The sequence below is a fragment of the Lissotriton helveticus genome, chromosome 4_1, assembly GCF_964261635.1.
Source record: "Lissotriton helveticus chromosome 4_1, aLisHel1.1, whole genome shotgun sequence".
NCBI lineage: Eukaryota > Metazoa > Chordata > Amphibia > Caudata > Salamandridae > Lissotriton > Lissotriton helveticus.
The window spans coordinates 1,599,674,715-1,599,698,605 of record NC_136063.1 but is presented as its reverse complement, the minus strand read 5'-3'; the positions used below and the strand labels follow the sequence as shown (position 1 = coordinate 1,599,698,605).

The 23,891-nt window shown below is 41.8% G+C and overlaps 1 protein-coding gene across 2 annotated transcripts in view; it reads right to left on the bottom strand.

Annotated features, from left to right (window-relative positions):
* Nucleotides 1-23,891, bottom strand: part of AOAH (acyloxyacyl hydrolase) — a 919,324-nt gene that overhangs the window by 365,972 nt on the left and 529,461 nt on the right. For both annotated transcript variants that reach the window (XM_078688219.1, XM_078688220.1), the window contains exon 11: nt 17,047-17,141. In XM_078688219.1, coding sequence (XP_078544345.1) covers nt 17,047-17,141 — 95 coding nt within the window. The remainder of the gene's footprint in view (nt 1-17,046; nt 17,142-23,891) is intronic.

The window sequence follows — 23,891 nt, the reverse complement described above, 5'->3', positions numbered from 1 at the left end:
TATAAAGCTGAAATCATGCGGATAAAAGTGTCACCAAAGTTAAAAGATGATAAGGTGTGGAATAAAAATTGCCAATGAAGTTTATAAAAGGCTTTTTCAGCATCTAAAGCCATAACTCTTGAAGGTAAGGTTAAAGTAGAACCTTGTCAATGATATGTAACAAAGTCCTTGTATTATTAGCAGAATATCTGTTTTTCATAAACCCAGATTGTTTTGGATGTATAATAGCATCTAATACAGAGGCTAATCTAGTAGCTAATATTTTAGCATATCATTTACAATCTTGATTAATTAAAGATATAGGACGATAATTAGATATAAGTGTGGGGTCCTTATCTGGTTTGGGAAGTACAATAATTAAAGCCTCAGTAAAAGAACCTGAGGTAATTCCTGAAGAGCCAAAAGAAGTAAAAAGTTGAAACAAAGAAGGCCAAAGTTGAGACTGAAATTCCTTATAAAAGTCAGCCGGGATACCGTCAGGCCCCGGAAATGTATTCTTTTTAAGAGATTTTATGGCGGATAACATTTCATCTTTAGTAATGGGAGAATCAAGGTTGATTTTATCGAATTGAGAAATCTTAGGTAATCTACATGATTTAAAAAAAATAATTAATTAAGGAGTCATCATGAAAATCAGGCTTATTATATAGATTAGATTAAAAATCCAAAAAGGAATTCACAATGTCTTTATGAGATAAAGCAATTTTACCATTAGGGCCATGAATTGAGTTAATTTGAGTTTTATCCCTTTTTAAACATAAATAATTATCCAAAAGTCTTCCAGATCTATTGGCATTGAAATTGAATTTGGCTTTGGCCTTAGAAACCTGAATGCCAGCTCTTTTACAAAGAATTGTATTAAATTCGTAGCGAAGCTTTTGCAACTTAAATCTGTATAGAGGCTCATTAGATGTAATAAAAAGTCGCTCAAATTTCGCAATTTGTATTTCAAATTTTTTAATCTTTGCAATAATGGTCCTACTTTAATGGGCCATAATAGAGATATTAACCCCTCTAATATAAGCTTTAAAAGCATCCCATTTATTAACCATTGAAGAAGAACCTACAGGATTAAGTATAAAATGATCATGAATGGCAGTTAAGAGTTTTGGTTTGTTATGTTCATTGAGAGCTATACCAGTATTCATTCTCCATTTAGATTGTTTGGAAAAAGTTTAAAACACAAGAAATCATAGCATGATCTAAAATGTCAATGTTACCAATCTTGGGAATATTAACTGAGTTAATTAGTTGCCTAGTAACTAATAAATAATCAATCCTAGAATGAGAATTATGTGGATTGGAAAAAAATGTAAAACTTTTATCTGTAGGGAAATGTAGTCGCCATATATCAACTAACTTAGTGGTTTGAAGAAGTTATTTAAAAGCATAATAACTCTAAAGGAAGGTGATATTTAGTAAGAGATAATCTATATAATAAAGGATCTGATATGGCATTAATATCACCTCCAACAATAAGAGAAACATTACCAATCTTTAGAACCTCAGTTGAAAGATTAGCCCAAAAAACAGGATCATCCGCAGTAGGACCATAAACATTAACTCAAAATATAACTGAATCATGAACTTTAGCTTTAACGATTAAATATCTCCCATCCGCATCTGAAGTTTTACTCAAAATTTGACAATGTAATTTCTTTGCAAAAAAGATAGCGATACCATTTTTTTTACCATTAGCAAGAGAAGATACAATATTGTCAACCCACTTTTTCTTCATATATTCTAAAATGTTGTCATCTATATGAGTTTCCTGTATAAAACAAACATCAGCTTTGCAATTACCTAAATAATCTAAATTTTTTGTATGTTTAACTGGATGGCGTAAACCTTTAACATGTAATGAAACTACTTTAATATTAGCCATAATGGAAGAAGAAGAGAGAAAAGGTTAAGAAGAGGAAGGTAAGATAAAAGCACAGATGAGAAGAAGAAAGTAGCTCCAGAACAGGTAATAGGGAAAGGATAAAATAAAACATAGAAAAAGAGACAAACAAATACATAAATGTGAAAAGTGAAACACACACACACTCTACAGGCAGGCCTGGAACCCTTGGAGCCCAATTCTAGAAATATTCATGAATATGTCAGAAAATCCCAAACTTATAGAAGTCAAGTAGTAGGGTCATTAGTATCCATTGAATGCTGTGGTTGCTGATTTAAAAAATGTTTCAGTTCCTCAGGACGCTGAAAGGATTTTGAAAAAGAATCTTTCCAAATGCGCATTGTTGATGAATCAAAAAGGCCATATTTGTATCCAAGACTTCGTAATTAAGGACGAAGATCAGTAAATTCCTTGCGGATTGCAACAGTTTCTTTGGCAAAATCTTGATGAAATCATTTTTATTCCCATTGGACATCAAGAAGGGATTTCTCGTGCTGCTTTTCTGATCAAAACCAAATGATGGTGACGAATAACTTTGAAGATCATTTGACGTGGTTTTGTATGTTGAGGATTACGATGGGACGGAATCCTGTGAGCTTTATCAATTTCAAAGTTTTTCTGAAAATTTGATATTTAAGAGCCCAGGAATGACATTTTCCAAATATAATCTACAATTAGCTCCCTCAACTTCTTCTGGCAAATTAAATATGCGTAGATTATATCGTCTATTGCGATTTTCCATCTCCAAAAGAAGCGAGCACATAGGTGATATTTTCGCCACAAATGGGGTAAAGGCATCCATTTTAACTTTATTATCCTGTATTTTAATTGAATTGCCAGATATTTTCATTGACAAACATGCCATTTCTTTCCGCACGCATTTAACTTCTGTCGCAATGGTTTTCGTACGAAGTGCTTGAATTTCTTCCAGAATTGGAGATAGCGAAGGTTCAGATGACTCTACTACTTTAGATTTAATTGGAGGAGGTGAAACCTGCTGCCTCCTTTTATTGTGAAGAGGATTTTTATTTTCCATTTTCTTGAATAAAGGATGTAATTTGAAGAAAAAAAGCACAGTTTATGGATAAATAGAGTGAAAGTTGTAAAGAAATGCTTAAAATGACTGGTGCAGCAACTAAAATGAACTGTGGGAGTGGCTCGGCCCAAGCCAGGCCCTTTCCTGAAAGTATTTTCTGCCCCCTTGACAGACAAGCCAGGCAGTACCTGAAAGCAGAGCTGGGAGCAGGAACCAGAAAGCAAAAAAAACCACTTCTGCAGTCCAAACAATCAGGAAATCTCTTCACAATGCAGGTACAACCTTTATAAGTGCAGCGACCTCATCACAAAATGGGCGAAAACGCGGAGGAGCACACCGGGTGGCAGCCATCTTGAATTGCGTGCTCGCGCGTCCCCTTAACTGCTTCTTAGTATCTCATTCTTCCTCTCTGCTCTTTTTAGGTCTAGTCTAGGCAGTCCGTTTGCGCTGTCTGCAAGACATGCTTTAGGTCCTCTTTGGGCTTCAAGCACCCCCATCGATTTCCATTTGTTATTTCTTGTGCCATTCACAAATACTGGCTTTTGGTTGGTGAATGATTGTGAATGCCCCTTCTTTGGGTGCTTGGTTCCCTCCGAGGCGATTTCACTAAGTGATCCTTCTGGTTGGCCATCATCGCAGCCATGGGGAAGATCCTTCCAACCGCTGCACGAATTGTAAACTGTGCTATGTGACACGCTCTGTGACCCTTCTGGTAGGCCATCATCTCTACAGTCGTGTAGATCCTCCCGTTCTCTGCAAGATTCGGTTATATGCCCGGGTTAGGTCCATGTAGGGAGGCTGCTCATTTCTTACATTGTCCTCTTTTGCACAAAAACATTACAGCTGTGACCTTTTGCACATATTCACATGCATGACAATGTTGGATACAATTCTCTGAAAATACTTCTGTTTACACATCTGACTTCACATAAGATTATCACAATGCATTGAACACTAAGCACAAGGCCTTTATGCACGGATGTACAAATGTTGTTCTATCTTCATCCACAGGTTGACAAGGATATATACATATTCATAACATTGCAAATCTATATGTACATCGCAAGGATGCTTTTTATATAAATAATCAGCATCTGATAGGATTTGCAGAGGGGGCACTTCAGCTGACACCAAGAGTCCCTGCATACTGAGATTTCACCAAGCAGCGGTCTCACATCTCCGTGAGGGGTGTCCAGTTTGTGACCAGGATGGGGGTCCTCCATTCTCTCCCACCAGGTAATGAGGTTAAATCGTCCCTTGTAGGATTTATGGCTTCACACCTACACACACTTTAAGTACACACAGAGTAGGGTTTACACAGTACAAACAGCACCATGCGAGAAATGTATCTACTATTTAATTTTTGGGCTCTTGTAATCACTTTCATCTGCTTCTGTCTACTGATTATTGCAGCACATGTATTTTACACAAGAATAAAATTGGTTCAATAAATATATTGAAAGTGTCCCACTGTGTATTCTCTGTATATTTCTCTGAGAACAAACGAGCACGAGTGACTGAGTTAGAGGTTCTGATCTCTTACCATGATCCCTGAGGCGTCAGGGTTGTCATGTTCAGTGGTTGCCAGAAGCCATTTGCTCCCTGGTAGGCTTAGGGGGGCTTATGGTGGCACTGTGAGCCAGCTGGTCTCCAGACCAACATATTCTGCGGGGTGCTCGGAATCATTCTAGGTATCTCACCCAGAGATTATGTTGTCCAACAACCGCACAGATCCTATGGATTAGTGGGAACTACACAACAATTTTTTCTTAGAAATATAAGCTATACATTGCAACACACTCTAGCTTTCCAACAGCAATGCATTCACACAGTATGGTTCCCTCTCAGAATAGCAAAAAAATGGCTCTATTTCTTAGGCTTCCCGCTGCTGTCAAGAAGATCCTCCCATCCGCTGCACGATTCGTTCTTAGAACTGTATGCTGTACTATGGATTGTACTCTAGAACTCCACAGAACTCCGTGTCACACAGCATAGCTATGCCAATGCTTTTATTTAGATAATGCAGGTTCTTCTGGTTAACAGGTGGCACCCTGCCAGATACAGCATTTCCCCATGCAAATCTTTTTACTCATTTACTTTTTGTTAAGCATCAGCATAGATTGCTCCTTTTCCATTTTCCCAAACTTAACTAGCCATTGTTCTACATGCTGTAATAGTGTTCTATTTTTTGCACCTATAGCAGTCACATGGGGAGAAGTCTTGCACAGGAAGACTCAAGAATCCCTCAAATAGGCTTGAGAAAGGCAGCACTTCGGCAAAGAAGCTGATGTGTACCTATTCTCTTCCTCACCAGCAGCCACTTGTGTGAATATAGCCCAGGCCTGTTTTTATAAACTACTATCCAAGGTATGTCAAATTACATATTTATTTTCTTGATGTGGACAAGTCTCAAATTGAACAGCGTGTGCTTGTTTTTCTATGTCCGTCTTTAGCCTCAATCTTCTTCGTACTTGCTGACCTGAGCTGGTTGGAGAAATCCTGGGTTATTTTTGTCTGCCTCGGTGAAGATAAGCTTGTTTCAGGAAAGAGGCCGGATCAATGCCTCAGCATTGCGCACAATGTCATTTCGTCAAAAGAGTCAGAGGTTCTTTCTTTGACCACTACCAGGATCCTTCCTTGCCAACTCAAAGGCACCTTCCCTGGAGTCACCAGGTAAATTCAGTAGCACATTACGGGCTACTTCCCATCCACCTCAGAGGTTCCTTTACTGCTGCCATGCCCCTTCAGTGGCACCTCACATGCTCCTACTTTATCAGATGCCCAAAGGCTCATCAAGTGTACATTACTGAAAGATAAACTTGTATTCATGTGTGAATTTGGGGTATATATCTCAGGAGACGTCATGTGGAAAGTTCTGGAAACGGCACAAATGAATCTAAGTGTTCCATAACAAACCCCCCCATTAAGTGTATCACTACTGCCTGAGACCTAAACAGTTTCTTCACCACTGAGAGCGCTTGGGTAAATAATAACAATGGTGATAGTGATGTAATAAAAGAAAAACAAAGGAACAATTCAGAAGAATTCAACAAGTTAGAAAACCATGGACTATTTTTAAGCTGGAGGGAAATTAAAGTTGACTATAAGAAAAATCAAAGAATTACATCTCTAGGAACATCATCTATAGTCTCAGATTTTACTGTTGAATTAGAAAGCCTGGATATTCGAACCCCCTATGAGGTAACATTGAAGAATACGACTAGATACTCAGTGAAGAGCTAAAAGAGATGAGAAGTTACACTAAGAAAGGAACAAATGTAATTCGGAGGTCAGCTATGAACTGATACTGAAAATGAAAGATGGTGAAAGTGTAGAAAAGATAGAAAAGGGAGCCACTGGAAGAAAGCAAAACTTACTTGTAATTAACACCAGATTTCAGAGTAATCAATCTTCTAGGATGACATTTGACAAAGGAAGGACCATTTCCCTACTTGATTTTGCAATCTTAACATCTTATGACATCTCATGTGTAAAATGAGATCCAAGAGGGTGAACTTCAAGGCAGTGACCATTATCCATTAAAATTGGATATTGAGGAGACACCACAAAAAAGAGATCATCACCAGCATGACACCCACTTGTAGATGATAAATAGAAAAAGGCTAAATCAAGTTATTTAGATCATAATTTGAGGACAAAAATGAGGTAATATAAATTCAAAGAAAAGGAACATCATTTGACAAGAGTAAACGTGGTACTGAAAAGGAAAAATTGGAAATATTTTGGGACTGTGTAGGTAAGATCATGGGGACAAAAGAACTCGATGATCACTGTACCAATACCAGAAAAGTATGGATACAATATATCAAGTGAGCCACATAACTCTAAGCTATAAAACTCAAATAAATATTATTAGAAACAGGTTGAAATAACGAGACAGAAATAAAGCAGATCCCATTATTCCTTGTCATAGGAAGAGGCAGAAAATGCAGATGACCGGGTGTCTCCTCCGAATAGGATGTAATTACTGGAAAAAAAGAAACAATCAAGGGCTCAGGGCACAAATGGAATACTAACCTTCTTCTAAAGCAGAACCCAACACAATGGACCAAGCTGTTGGGACCAATTTTAAAAGGGTTCGATCTCTGGAAACGATTCTAGAATCCTGGAACTGCTGCACCAGAACTCCCATCTTAAAGAAAGAAAAAAGGAATCCAAAAAACATACAGAATGATTGCACATAGCTAGAGACATGCTACTCCACATGTTGCTGAAAAATACATCACGTGGAAAAAGATCCATCTCACTACTGTATTTGATCGTGTTGATAGGAAAAGATAGTGGGCAAAAAATGGATGCGTGGACAGTCCCCAAATACATTCAAGCATTAATTATTAATCTTCATGAAGACTCAAATACAAGTTGGGGAAAATGGGGTTCTATTAGCAAAAATCGGACCTGCAAATGGTCTTCAAAAGGGATACATCCTTGCACTGTTGCTATTTTTGGTCCACACTTCCAATGCCCTCTCTCTATATACTGCTAAACGAAAAAAGGATTGATCAAAGACCTACTTAGTATCTACTATGCAGACAATACTACAGTTTTTAATTTGACCCCTATAGCTCTTCATAAGTCACTAAATAGATTCCACTACTAGAGCCAAGAAAACTCTCTTGTGTTGCTTGTGTGAATGAAAACCACGCTAGAGGTCCTCTATTTGGAATATGCCTTTGGGGTTGATTTCTTCCATTAAGCCCATTTAAAGTGCTTACTTATTGAACACAAAGAACCTTAGAGGTCATTACAATGTTTCTGGGAACCACAGCGTGGCATTTGTTTGGATTGATCATTTCCTGATAAATGCTGATTTTATTGGTAATTCCGTCCGGGAAAGAGAGGTTTATTTTTGGAGGTTTACAAATCATAGCTGCAACAAAAGGGACTGCTGAAATGTATTGTGCCTCACTCTGTCACCAACTTAAACAATCCACATAAAAAGTCTGACATTAATTGAGTTTAGTGGAGTGTACTAGTGTTCCTCCTCACCTTTCCTCATGCTTCCATGTTTGTGCCGTAATTTAAAAGTTGCCTCAACTTTTCAATAAAGGTCTCTGAATCAGTTTTCAGAGAGAAAGATCATATGCCATTCATTTTTGGAAACTAAATACCATGTGTCAAAGTTATGTTTGTGGGCCCATTATTTGCGAGGAATAGTCTTCCCTTAGGGAGGAAAGAATTGTTGGTGGTACTAGATGGGTTGTGTAGGAGACCCAGACATCTCTATTGTTTTCAGACTGGCAATGGGATGTTCAAGAGAACCTCATTTTATGAGTCTGGCACTGGCATATTTTCCTTTAAAGAGGGACCAGTGAAGGGACTTTTGTAGTAAGAGATAAAAGAGGGTAGTACAATTGAACAGCAGTATATTTTTTGAGTAAGCTTTGTGGCCTTGGTGGACCAGCTGGACTGCAGTTTTGGGTTTCTCCAAGCAATATGAGAGAAGAAGGCTGTTGGGTTGGGTGGCATTGCCAACCTGTCTCTAATGTGCAAGGAGATATAAAAAAAACTCCTCTGAGGCTCTTTTATTTATGGTTTTAGCCATTTGTGTAGATGTGTATTGTGTGCTTTCTATAATAACCTCCCAGCCTTACTAGTGGTAAACTTTTATAATTCTTTCACTGGGATAGATGAACTAGATCATTTAAAAGAGTTATCTTCATTCTTAGATGACTTCGAAGCAAATAATGATACACCTCATAATTTTATAATTATTGGAGATTTTAATATTCAAGTTTGTCACCTAAACTGTTTGCAAAGTATTGAGTATGAATTCGCCCCGCTGGGGCTCACCCATTTTGAGCATACGAGGAGCGGGACGTATCTAGAGAGTCTTTTAGCTGCCCATTACTTGTTTTGCCCAGTACAATCAGACATTTTACGCCCAATCCCAACCTACATAGGTCAAGGCCATGATAGCATTATCGATTACATCTTAGTATCATGTCCCTTGATGGACCGCATTGGTTCTTTTGGAGTCACTCAGAACGGGATGAGTAACCATAATCCCCTTATGATGGACATTAAAATGAAGGCCCTTAAATGTGAGATACCATTGACCCTTATCTCTAATTCTAATATAGCTGCTAATTGTCAGGGCCGAAGGTTGAGATGGGAGGTGATTACTCCGGCCGATTTCCTTGGTAACTTGTATAATAGCAACCGTGAGGATTTGAGCCTATGTATGAACATGAGCTCTGAGCCAAGGGAAATTTTAGGTGCCTTTGACCGCATCACAAATCAGATCGGCGGGGCAAACCAAGGCCAGGCAAATAAAAAAATTGGTTTGACCAAGCATGCATTACTGCACACACCGCCCTTTTGGAGGTGCTGAAAGAGTCTGTAAGGGACACTCTTAGGCTCACTGAAGCTAGGAGGGCTTATAAAAATGCAATTAAATCAAGGAAAATCTAGCTTAAGGAGATGGCTTGGGACGAATTAAGTCAAGCTAGTATCCTAAAAAGTAGTACCCATTTTTGGAAAGTGATCAATAGCCCAGTTTTTGATGAAGCAGATAACACTATTAAGGACTGCCTCATCTCTTCAAAAAGATGGGTGGATCACTTTAGCGGCCTGTACTCCGATAGCTCTTACTTGTCATCTTCTCCTCATGGGGGCCTTACCCAGGTTCCAAAAATGTATTTCTTGGAGGAGGACGTTATGGAGGCAATTGTGTCCACAGCTAAGGGGAAAGCGCCGGGCCCAGACGGGGTTCCGGCAGATTTGTACAGGGCTGATCCTAGTGTGTGGGCGAAGATCTTAACTTCTGTTTTTAATGCTGCCACTAAGGCTGGTTTCCCTTTGTCTTGGGGCAAAGCAGTCATCGTTCCAATATATAACAAGCATTGGAAATGCATTAGGTCTCGGATTTATTTGAGTTAGAGCTAATGCCATTGTAAATGCCATTGTAAATGGCAATGTCTTTTAGCCATGTGTTATGGAGTGTATGCATGTGGTGTGTAGTGGAATTATGTGGTTTGGGTTGGAATTGTTCACCCTGCACACTCACACACTGTTCACCCTGCACACTGACACACTGTTCACCCTGCACACACACACTGTTCACCCTGCACACACACACTGTTCACCCTGCACACACACTCTCACACTGCTCACCCTACACACTCTCACACTGCTCACCCTGCACACTCTCACACTGCTCACACTCACACACTGCTCACCCTACACGCTCACACACTGCTCACATTGTACGCTCACACAATGTTCACCCTGCATCACCCTGCACGCTAACACACTGTTAACCCTGCATACTCACACACTGCTCACCCCGCACGTTCACACAGCGCTCACACTACACACTCACACACTACTCTCCCTACGTAATGCGAAAAGACCTAGCTCTGCCCTTTGGCCTGTGTTGTAATTATACAGTAGGTTGTGAGTAGTTGCGCTTGATTGGTTGAGGCGTCCCTCCCTTGCTGCTCCCCTCACAGAGGGCCGGCTGCCTCAATGAAGTTTCAAAGACACGTGTTCAGCTGTTCTTTGTTTTAGCTCCTGTGTGTCAGTGCACCGTGTAAGCGCACAAGCATACCCTGCTCTCACTGGAACAGTCACTCTGCACTCTGCCCTCAACAGCACTCTGCCCTCAACAGCATTCTGCCCTCAACAGCACTCTGCCCTCAACAGCACTCTGCCCTCAACAGCACTCTGCCCTCAACAGCACTCTGCCCTCAACAGCACTCTGCACTCAACAGCACTCTGCCCTCAACAGCACTCTGCCCTCATCAACACTCTGCCCTCAAAAGCACACAGCACTCTGCACTCAACAGCACACGGCACTCTGCACTCAACAGCACACAGCACTCAACAGCACACAGCACTCAACAGCACACAGCACTCTGCACTCAACAGCACACAGTACTCTGCACTCAACAACCAACACACAGCACACAACAGCACTCTGCACTGAACAGCACTCTGCACTCAACTCAACAGCACTCTGCACTCAACTCAACAGCACTCTGCACTCAACAGCACACAGCACTCTGCACTCAACAGCACTCTTCACTCAACAGCACTCTGCACTCAACAGCACTCAGCATTCTGCCCTCAACTCAACAGCACTCTGCACTCAACTCAACAGCACTCTGCACTCAACTCAACAGCACTCTGCACTCAACAGCACACAGCACTCTGCACTCAACAGCACTCTGCACCCTCATAATTGTACGTGTATGCATATCTAATGCATTATATATTACATACAATCCTTATAAAATGGATTCTAAGAGGGATAAACTGGATGCTGAATGACATAGACACACTATTGCATCCATATGTTCGCGCACTAAGAAACACTCGTACATACTTATGATATATCCATGTATCATCAACAGTTGGTCAGATTACCCTTTCTTGAAGTGGGGCACAGTCCAAATAGCAACTGTAAACTCGAAAAGGCACACTACGTGTTTCTAACTGCATGAAATGTAATTGTCTTCAGAACCCCTTCGCACCCAAGTGTTCTTTCCAGAACAAAACTAAATATTTTGAATGACATACACGAAAGAGTAAAGAGAAACACATTAGGAATATTCACTGCTGAGTATCTTCTGCAGCGCCTCCCATCAAGAGCCCAGAGGGCTTCATTGCCGGAAACGCATGTGCTATGCGTGTTCAAATCCCCTCCCCGCACACTAGGCAACCACTTCAGTCACATGCAATTTGTGAATGCACTTTTCATGCAGCTCCGTAAGAATTGACATATGTGTTAGTGATGGAAATAAACCCGGAACCGGCGTGTGCACATTTCCTGCCCGAATGAATCACCGACGCCTGTGAAGTGCTGCCGGTATAGGCCAGTGAGCACACAATGACCTGTTTCACTGCCTCCCCAGCTCCCAACCATACACGAGTCACAGCCGCTCGGGGAATAAGAAAAACTCCTCGCCAAATCTTAACCAGAATATATCGCAATGCGTTAAATGAAACATACTATGTTAGTCCACCCACGAATCACTACCGGCATGTTCATAAGAAACAGACATCTCGTCAAACTGCAACTGGCGATTTGTGAAATGTAGAGACATTGCGTTGGAGTAAGTTGTGGTGAAAAGCACGCACACACAGTGTGTGCACATGCATTGGATGGAGATCAGGCAACACTAAGGATATGCACAGCTTAAAGCGTACAGCTAAACAACAACACAGATTGGGAAAGGAGACCGAAAAACAAGCAGCACAGAAAGCGATCACTTTCTCCATCGCAATTGTTGAAAAAAAAAAACGCCAGCGAGTGGTGCACGCGCGTGCCACTGCCAGCATATGTCTTCAATTATCTCCGCCGTCACAGCCGAGATAATTGAAGATATATGGCCTTCTGCTACGCGTGACCGCACACAATATGCCATAGGCGGAGCTACTCTACCTCCTATGGCCTATTGTGTGCTCTCTTCTAAAAACACACGCATGCGAGGGCCAATTGCCATGCAGATGGCAAAAAAAATAGCAAAATGCACGAGCATTCTGGAATTCGGTAGGTACGATTTCCGAACCCCTCAGAAAAGGACTCTTGGGCTCCGCCCACACTGCTACGCAGTGTGATGTAGGCCCGAGCCCTAAAAAGGGCTCAAGAGAAGATCCGGCCTGTTATAGGCCCATCTCACTCTTGGACTCTGCTGCCAAGATAATGGGAAAAGTTGTACTGGCACGCCTTACAGATTGGCTGGATCAAAACTCCATCATTTCGGACCTGCAGTATGGCTTCAGACAGGGGAAAAGTACAGTAGACCAATGTCTTAACTTACATTTGGCCATAGGAAAATACACGGTCGCAAGGCAGGGGGATATCCATTTAGCCTTCATGGACTTGTCCACTGCCTTTCACCTTGTAAACAGGCAAAAGCTCTGGGCTTCTCTTTCTAGTATTGGGCTGGAACCTGCACTAGTATCATTCCTGGCTGATATTCGTGAAAATAACACTGCAGCGGTACGGTATAATAAAAATGGGAGTTTAACTGAAGCATGGCCAGTTAAGGGAGGATTAAGGAAAGGATGTATCCTTGCTCCTTTACTGTTCACGCTTTATATAAATAACTTGGGAGAGGCATTAATATCATCTTGCACAGACATCCCAAGAGTAGGCTTAAAAAGGATCCCAGCATTACTGTATGCAGACGATGCAGTTTTAGTGGCTAGAACAGCAAGAGGGCTGCAATCGCTTTTAGATTGTTTTATTGATTTTATGGACTCTCTTGATTTAATAACCAACTTCAAGAAGTCACATTCTATGACAATAGGTGGGAGACGGAAAAAAAAGGCAAAATTCTTCTGCAAGGGGCTAGAGCTCATTAAAGTGCCAACCTTCCCATATTTAGGGATACTTTTTGATGACAGAAGATCATGGGCTATGCAGTGTACCCTTAAAAAGAATAGCCTGTCTAGGTCGACTGGGGCGGTGTTAGGGTTTGCAAAACGGATAGGTTCAAAGCCACTCCTAGCCCTTATGAAAATATATAATGCTAAGTGTGTCCCAATGGTGTTATATGGGAGTGAGGTTTGGGGCCACACAGATGCTAGTGAAATTCAAGTAGCAGAAAACATCTTTTTACGGAAGCTGCTGTCGCTCCCAGCATCTGCAGCTACTTTTAATATACACGAGGACGTGGGTGTTGGCTACATTTTAGACCAGATTGCTGTGGCCCCATTATTAGGCTGGTTAAGAATCTGGGCGCAGCAATCGCCTAACTTAAACCAACTGATAATTCAAGACTGCATGTCCCTAGACAGAGCACTTGACATTCCATGGTTACGATACATTTAAACCCAAATGGATATTCTGGGCAGCCCCGATTTGTTCTCAAATCCTAGGGCTCTAAGTAAGGTGGCTATTAAAGCCATACAATCGCAGTTTCTTAACAGGGCAATGCTAACGAGGGAAGAAGGGGAACTGGCCAAACCCTCAGTCAGGAGTTTTGTAACGCTGAGTTTAGGAAGAGAAATCCAGCCTTACTTGACCTATATAAACAAGCCATATCATTTGTTTGTATTGACAAGATTCAAGTATAACATGCTTCCACGATTATTATCTTTCCCAAAAGGTTTTTCCAAGGAGGGGGCTTTGGGGCCCTGTCCCTGTGATAATCTTTCAGAGCAGAATGCTTTACACATGATTTTTTTCTGCGATTTCTACGTATTATTACGTAAGAAATGTATATTGCCATCGTTAAAGGGTTGCAGCTTTGAGCAAGTTAGGTTGGCCCTGGCTCACTTGCAATGCCTGGGGTCCCTGTTGGTGTGCTTTGGGGTAGCTAGCTACATCACGGGGGCTATTAGATGAAGAAATAAGGTGTATAAATTGTGACACCTATTCCCCACCTTTGTATTTATAGTGACTTTTTGGAAGAGGGAAATTATCGGTGTGATGATCTAATCAATGAATTTTGGGATTTATAAGGAATACTCAATAGGTGATAAAAAAAATATGTTTTAACCCCTTCAGCGCGGCGCGAATTTTCGCGCTGTGCTGAACTTTCTAATGAGCCAACGGGCTCATGACGGAACGGTTCCATCATGAGCACAGGCCAACTGACGCTCATGGTGGAACCGTTCCGTCATGAGCATGGAAGGGGTTAAATTATTTATTTTGGACTCCAAGCATTCTTTTCATGATGGTGTTATGCGATTTATATGGTCTTTGTTTTTAATCACAACATATGTTTATTCGTAATGTGTTATTTACATTTTATAGTTGTATGCAATGTATTTTCTATCCCATGAAATTTTGTATTGCGCTTTAATGGTTTTAAATTTTAACCGAATAAAGCAAATTTTGACTTTGACTTTGTGTGCTTTCTACATATATTCAAGTTAACTTTTGAAACAGGTTTGTGATTATCTTGAATGTATGAGCTTTTTATAATATTGAGGGTTTTCGGGAATGTTTTTGGCATTCCTTACAGTGCTGCATAAATGAAGGAAGGTTTGCTTTGGTCATGCCTATGTTTATAATAGGTACACGCCAATGATAAGTATCTCTGGATGTCTCCTCAAATTAACATTCTTGAGTCTTTTGTTGACATGAAATTGTTACCGTTGCTGTTTCTTGGTTTATTATTGAGAAGCTCTCTTGGCCATTTTTGAGCAGTCGTATTTTAGGTTTCACCCTTGAATTGGTTGTCATCACACTTATAGAAAGGTAGGCATACTGGAGCAAGTGATGATGTCCTTGAGGTCCCTATGGTACGATTAGTGCCTGGATAACCTAAGCTTGGTTGCCATTATGGAACCGTAGGCTGTGTAGGTACTGTGGGTTAGAAGTCCACCATGTTAGCCCAGTTGGCACAAAGCATGATATGCATATTTGTGCTGATATTTGCAGTGATTTGTCAAAGAGGTTGGAAGGGAGGTGGCTGCCAACTTGTTTTCTTCTGTAGTCACTTACCTGAGTGAGATCCCATAGACAAGATTGGAAGTCTTGGTACAGATCGAACAGGAAGCTAGTGTTATTTGTGTTCTTCTTGGGGCAATACTAGATTACCAATATACGAACCTCAGGATTAAGTAGGAGTGGGTTTATCGCAAACCACATTTTATATTTTTTATCTCTTTGTATGGCATAGTTTATATTGCAGCTTACCAGGCCTGATCAGGTACGGTTGGTTTCTGAACACTACATAAAGCCATGATAAAGGTGGAGGGTGCAGGAAGGAAAGGAACTGTGGTGCTCAGGGCACGGTGATAGAATAAGACTGTTTGTGTCAATGTAGGATATTCGGAGAGATAATTGGTGTGTGAGTATAAGATAGTTTCCATCGGGGCAATATATGCATTCCGCCCTTCAACAGAAATGTAAGTGCAACTCCATGGGATAGGTTTGGAACAACATTTGAGTACATATTCTTTATCACTTGTATTTGTCCTATCTAATTTCTGTTTTCATACATCTAAAGGATTTCCCAATATTTAAAAAAGGGGAGAGCAGCCAGAGAAGGGGTTTTAAATATGTGTTTGTGAATGGGAAATTCTGCTGGCAAAGGTTAATCAGCTTTTGCGCTTCTTTAAGTTGTGAGGTTTATAAACTGTACAAAACTTCTACTGTAGGTGATGTTTCTCTTGAAATGAAGATTTGCAGGGAACTTATCCAACTAAAATTAGTGTTATTCTGGTTTTTCCCACCATACCCTACATTAAGGCCTTGATTACGAGCATAGGTGCCATTTTTTTGCACCTGATTAATCACTTCACCTATTACAAGTTTGTGAGAAATAACATGCAGATTTTGGTTTTTAACGCATCAAAATCCACATGATAAAGTAAATACTGTATGCTTTTCCACTGTTCAATTTCGACAGGTTTGACCTGTCAAAATTTAGCAAAGATTGAGGAATTAAATGCATCCAATAACTCTTGAATACGTTGAATACATTCCACTTTGTAATTCCGACCTGTGTAAGAAAAGAATTTTACGCACAGGTCGGATTACACCGACTGACCTATAATCAGGTCCTTAAGATTTCAACCCATTGTTTCATAAAAAATAACCCCCTTGAAATGCCCTTGAGCTTAAGAAAGTGCATTTCTCCTGATGGAGGCTGGTTCCCCTTAAAAAAGTGTAAAGTGTCTACGGAAACAAATTTTGTGAAAACCAAGGACAGATTTTAAAAAAAGCTCTAATTTCTAGAAGGAATTCAAACTTTTGAATACAGTCCACCAGCGGGATTTCCTCCACAATATTATCCCAATGAAGGAGGGAATACAGCCAGTGCCTTCTACCCCATATTTAGGAGATTCCTTCAGAAACTGGTGGATTTTCAGTTAATTCCAAACTCTAAACGAGGTCCTAAATATATTACTACAACGATTTGTTCAATATATTTGAGAAATATTTATCTCAATGAGTGATAAATGTATGTAAAACTTTCTCTTTGCTAGTTTTCCCCAAATTACACATTAACTTCATATGCACTCATCTTCTGTTCCTCAATGGGATGCCCAAGGATAAGAACTGTACAGCACATTATTTTTGGTCAATTAAAATTAAGAAGGTTCAGAACAACGTTGGAGGGCATCAAGTTATAGCTCTATGAATAATGTATCTGACTTCATTTAGAACTGTATTACTCACCAGAGACATTTGTTCCACTGTTATCCATTCAGGAGGGATGTGAAAGTGTGCTCCAGCTGAGTCCCCCAGCAGAATGAGGCCCTTGCTATCAGTACCTGCCAAACAAGAAGTGTGTTAGTGGTTAAAATGTTGTAGATTACGTATTTACTGCCTAAGTGAGTGTATCTGTGAATGACTGAGTATGTTTACAGGAGCGAGAGAGATGTTGTACTTTTATAATCTATATTAAGGCTCAAGCTGTATACATGATATTCATAAAAGAACAATAATCATGTTAAGATACAGTGAAACACATCAAATATAATTTCACAAAAGATTATGGGGCCGATTACTATGTGACCCGTTGGTCGGAGCCTTCCTGGCAGCATCATAATGGGCAACTCGGTTTACCTTCCGACCGCCGCATTATGATGCTCGAGGTGGCAAAGTAAACTGGCTAGTCATTCCAGATGGATTACAAGGCGAGTCGGAGCCGGCCTCGTAATCCCAAAGGGCGGGCCTTTCCGCCCTTGGGATTAGGTTACATGGTTTCAACATGGTTTCTATGACGGCCTGTCCGACATGGAAACAATATCGGAAAGCATGTTTGGGGGCCCCTTAGGTGCGTGGCCTCCGGTTGGCGGCCGAGGGGACACCTATGTTGCCCCCCTGTTGATCCCTGCACCTTGTGGCAGGCACTTTGAGGTGCCTGCCATGGGGTGCAGGGATGAACAGCACCTCCTATTTCTCAATGGAAGCTTGTGTTTTCAAGCTCCCATTGAGAAATGAGAGTATGCAACAAAACTGTGTTCGGTCGCATTGTGATTGGCTGGTTGGGACAGCCGACTGGAGGTCGGTCGATCCCAGGCCCAAGACGGTGTTGGGCAGATGAAAGTCTGCCCGACATCGTAATCAGGCCCTAAGTGCAAATTATATTAAAAATTGACAGTGCTCACTCGCAGAGCATTTATCTTTTTTAAAAGCCCCCACAGACAACACTCAGGATCAGGCAACAGACAAAGACATTAAAAAACTGGTTTACATGGTCAAAAGCCCTAAGCTCCTAAAATAGGTAATTAATACCTACATCTAAAAGGTTCAAAATATTAACAAAAGAGGGTCAAGTGCATCAACGTCTGAGAGGAGATTTCATCACAAGGGTACACTAAGATAGATTTGATATCATACTGTCCCTTTAGGGAAATAAAAATTGCATCTGATAGAGCCCAGTTGGCACCTAGTCAAGAATGATCTTTACCGAACATTCAATATTGACCTGTGAAAGATAGAGTTCAATACTCTCAGACGTCTTAAACATAATAGACACTCTCAAAGGTTTCATCACATAGGCACACTAAGATAGATTTTATATCATACTGTCTGTTAGAAATTGGGTGTCTGGTTACTAGGGTATGCACCAAAGCCAGGCAGAAACGACATTTCTAACATTGGCTGTCAGCGGTGAGGATAGGACATGCGTTTGTGAAGTACCACAGTGACTCACAGTTGCACTACAAACTTTGCACTTAGACCAGTGAATGACCACATACTGTTTTCTTGTTCTTCTATTTTTTGTAACACCCCTTAAGAGTCAGTCATGTCTCTCCTGGGTGATGCAGCAGTTGTTGTGGCAGAAAGTGCATTTAACATTATCAAGTTTTAATATACCACAGTGAGTGACCTAAAGTAGTTCTGTCAGGATCTTGGTTGTCATGTGAGAAGTTATGCCAGGAGGCCTTGTTTGCCTGGTGGACAGCCAAAAACCATAGGGTGGAGGATGATGACGAGGAACTGGGAAAGGAAAACCAGTCAGGAGGTTTTGTAGCTCAGGATCTGCCTGTGAGGGTAAGACCTCCAGGCCTGGCAGCAATGTATCCTCTAGAAGAGTGTCCCCAGAGGAACTGGCTGACAGGCAGAGGACTAGGGATCTGGAGTTGGAGCTAGCAAAACGTAAATGGGAGATAAGAGAAAAGGAAATGATTCTGGCTCATGAGGCAAGCATGAGAGAGCTTGATGTGGAGCATGAGCTGAGAATGAGCGAGATTGATGAAAAGCTCTAGAGGCATGAGGCCATGAGTGTCTTAGCCAAGCGAAAGGGAATGTGTGTTGCCCAGGGACTAAGCTTGGCTGGGCTGGAGGTAGAAGCTGTCAGTGTTGTGTCCAGCTCAGATGGTGGCAGCAAAAATGTGATGTCTAGTGCTGACAGAGAAGTGCATGCACCTAGATATATGGCACCCGACTTGAAGGAGGGGGTTGACATACACCAGGGGGTTCAAGATTATGTTGGAGATCCAGTGGTGCAGGGTCCTGGAGGTTGATTGGGGAACTGGCACATGGGTTCATTGTCCTAATCTAATAGTGGGAGGGGGGCTTTACTGACTCTAGATGAGAGGTGCCGGGAGAGAGATTCTCCCATGGTAGAAGTCCTGATACATGTATGTGGAGACCGCCCGGAGGAGTGTGGGTTGCCAGTCTCAGGAGGATGACATGAGGTACGTTTGTGAGGCACTGGATGGTGAGGTGAAAGGTAGTGTGGTTAATACATGGGAGGGTCTGTGTGACTCAGTAGTTGGAGAGCATTTTTTAAGCCCCTGTTTTCCAGAGCTATGCCAACACCCGGTCAGGTGAGCTGGGGGAGACTACTGTAACAAACGTCCCCTAGTTCTGGTGTCTGGCAGCACCCCTCCAGTTTGGAGGGTGCATGATTCTAGAGATGAAGGGGTGGGGGGAGAGACAATTCCCAACGGAAGGACTAGTGTGTCAGGGTTTGCCGGCTCTGAGGTCAGAGCACCCCAGGACTGGCCCTGGTGAGGCCACTCCTGGCCTGGGGATGATCTTCATGCTCTCTTAGGTAGACAGAAGGCTGGAGACCTGTGCCAGGCAAACTCTTGCACAACTCATGAGGAGTGTGTTTCCCGTAGGCAGGGTTCGTGTACTCCCCCGGAAGTCATGCGTTGCCAGGCACAGGTCCAGCACAAGGGTACAGACCCTGGGTTGGAGAGTATCTCTCCTAACCTGTAGGAAGAGGTGACAGCTAGCAGTGCCCCTACCGGTTTGCTTTCTGGAGGCCTCACTTCAGGTGGGAGGGTGCAGAGCCCCTGGGAGGAGGATAGGGTATGGGAAAGCACACCCTGGTCTCCTGTCGAGCCTCAGGGAACACACTCCGGGCTGGTGGGTCAGTGTCAGGATGCCATCCCTGACCTGACACAAGGGAGAGTGGACAAAGGATGGCAGTAACCTAGGGCCACTGCCCACACTCTCTGACACTACAGAGGTTAGAGAGCCCTGAGAGGCAGGAGGCATGGCTCCCATCACTGACAGCTGTCAGTGGCCACTATGGCTTGCTGTCATGGTGGACAAAGTTGTGCCTGGGAGGGGGACAGGAGTCGCACCCTGAAGGTGGGCTGGGCCACACCACTGTGTAGGCCATGTGGGTACTGTCTACCTGCTGGGACACATCTGTATGCAAAGTAAGCTTAGGCGCTGCACAGATGGAGTCCGAAGGTAAGGAGAAGGGTTACCCATAGTTACGTATACATGGTCCTGTGAGTATGGATAGAGGGATCCACCTGGGTTCAGCAAGGTGTGGAACTGGAGCATGCCCCTGCTGATGCGGGCCAGGGTCCATGTTCTATCACCCTAATCAGGGAAGTCCATCAAGGTAGTTGATTGGTCTCCCCTGCCTTTAGGCTGGTGGGGGGTTGTGTTAGACCTGGCCCCTTTGACAGGTTTACCCCCAAACCTTTTGCCTCCTATTTTCTGACCCTGTTTATGTTGGCTATAGAATTGTGGGCACTTTACCACTGCTGATCAGTGGTAAAGTGCATATGCTCTCTGTATAAATTGTAACAATTATTGGTTATCTATGATTGGCATATTTGATTTACTGGTATGTCCCTAAAGTGCACAGTGTGTGCCAGGGCCTGCAAATCAAATGCTACTAGTGTGCATGCAGCACTGGTTGTGCCAACCTCATGACACCCCTGTAATGTGTCTCAGACCTACCACTGTGGTGTCTGCACACGCAGTTGTAAACTGGCATGTTGCCCTGGCAAGGGCCAAAACCTTCCCTTTCCTTACATGTAAGGCATCCCTAAGGTAGGCCCAAGGTAGCCCCATGGGCAGGGTGCAGTGTATGTGAAAGGTAGGACATGCACTGGTGTGTGTGACATGTCCTGATAGTGAAATACTACATATTTCGTTTTTCACTATTGAAAGGCTGTCTGTCCCATAGGCTAATCATTGGGGCTGCGCTGTAACATTTTAGATGTGTAGCTTTCCATAGGATCATTTACTCTGAACCCCACCCCTTAAGTGAAACCACAAAAGCATTTACAGTCTAAAAATATATTACGTTGCCAAGGCATATGTGCCATTCAATTTTTTATTGTTAAAAAAACGGAGATTTAAAAACATTTGAAGATACTAATCAAGTGTACATATACTACTTGTAAAGGTATAAACTGTACAAATTCATATATCATAAAACGAAATACCATTCAAATAATGCCAAAGAAGATTCTTTTAAAACCATACAAGTTAATACATGTTGACGCGTTTCGGTAGATCCTGCTGTGCGCACCACCTTCCTCAGGACAATTAAAACACAATGTTCTGTAAAGAATTTTTAAAAAAAAAGAAAGAAACATAATCACTATCCATCCTTGGCAGACGTTTACATAAAATCACATAGTACACTGTACTTCACCTTCATCTCAGAAATTACAGTAATTAGCATATTCTTTGACAACTCCTCATATAAAGACACATTTTACATTTACTCCTGTGTTGTTTGTGAGTCCCGCTTATTGTAAAAGGTGATGGAAACCTCTCTCCTCATGTTTCCTTTTTTCTTACATGAGGAATGTTGTTCCTCACCCTCCCCGCCAATATGAGAGACTAAACATTCATGCGTACTCGTCACTCTTCCCGATATCAAGGGAGATTTATGGGCATACCTTTACATACTCCACCAGCCGCCCTAGTTTTTGCTACGAAGGTGCTTGTGGTCAGCTTTTCATCATATTCCTATTTAAGGGTCAAAGAGAACACTTATTGATATCTTAGTTTCTCCCTTGATATCGGGAAGAGTGACGAGTATGCATGAATGTTTAGTCTCTCATAGTGGCGGGGAGGGTGAAGAACAACATTCCTCATGTAAGAAAAAAGGAAACACGAGGAGAGAGGTTTCCATCACCTTTTACAGTAAGCAGGACTCACAAACAGCACAGGAGTAAATGTAAAATTTGTCTTTATATGAGAAGTTGTCATAGAATATGCTAAGCACTGTAATTTCTGTGATGAAGGTGAAGTACAGACTACTATGTGATTTTATGTAAACGTCTGCCGAAGATGGATAGTGATTATGTTTCTTTCTTTTTTTTTAAATTTCTTTACAGAACATTGTGTTTTAATTGTCCTGAGGAAGGTGGTGCGCACAGCAGGATCCACCGAAACGCATCGACATGTATTAACTTGTATGGTTTTAAAAAGAATCTTCTTTAGCATTATTTGAATGGTATTTCGTTTTATGATATACGAATTTGTACAGTTTATACCTTTACAAGTAGTATATGTACACTTGATTGGTATCTTCAAATGTTTTTAAATCTCCTTTTTTTTAACAATAAAAAATTGAATGGCACATACGCCTTGGCAACGTAATATATTTTTAGACTTTAAGTGATTTTGTGGTTTCACTTAAGGTGTGAGGTTCAGAGTAAATTATAGTATGATTGATGATAACTTCTGACTAAGAGCCCATTAGAATATTAGGAAAACTACTGTGTAGGCAGTTGCATGACAAATTCAAATCTAATATAACCAAGGGAACCTTCTTGTTTTATTTGACTACTTACCCCGTTCCCTTGTGGCTAAAAGGGTTACTCTCCTTTTTCTACTAGCTTTCCATAGGGACAAGATAGAGAAATTGAGTTTAGGCTCTTTGAACTCAGAATTTATCAACACACTTTTTGGTAACAGTGGTTTTTAAATTCTATGTTTGAAAATGCCACTTTTAGAAAGTGGGCATTTCTTACTTTACCACTCTGTGTGCCTCTGGCTGTTTGTGTATTCAGCATGTGTTGGAGTGACAGGAGCTGGGTATGTACATTCACTCTAGACAGTCACTAGGGGGGTTGAGGTGTTCCCTTCCTTGGCTGGGTACCTCTGTGCTGGGCTGAATAGACCTGGTCTGAATTTAGAGTGGTGGGAGGAGTTTCACTTGCACCTGAATAGGCTGTGTCCCCTTTTTCACAATGCCGTTTCCTCCCCCTGTGGTCAGGCTGCACCAGGGAGGACTGGTTTGGACTGGGTTCAGAGAACCTTCCAGCAAAGAGAACAATGACGAAATGGGGTATAAGTTCTGCACCTAAATCCCTAGGACTTTATATTACTTCAAGGAACAAAAGGATCCTGCCAAGACAAAAAGCAGAAGGACTGTGTGAGGAATGCTGCATAGTTTGTGTCAGGGGTGGGTTGGCCTGCAGTTGCTACTTCTGTCTGTGGTAGAGGAAAAGAACTGAGTCTTTTTATCCTTCTTTTATATGCTGCTTATGAAGAATGTATAAGGGATTGTGTGTGCTGGCCTCCTGTTGGAAGTCTCAGGGATACAAAAGACTTCAGGAGAAAGATCTATGCTATAGGTAAAAAGAATAACCAGCTGGCAGGAGAGCTGGAGAAGCTGTGTGTAGAGCGCTGCCCCTAACTTTTGTGGGTTAGGACGGTCTGCAGTGGTTGCTCCTGCCTGGGTCAGGAAAAGGACTGGAACCGTTATCTTATGTGTGTAACTCCCTTACCCTGACTTGAGTGGTGGGTTCTGCCTGGCTTAGATGCATACCCTTGCCAATGAGAAACCCCATTTTTAA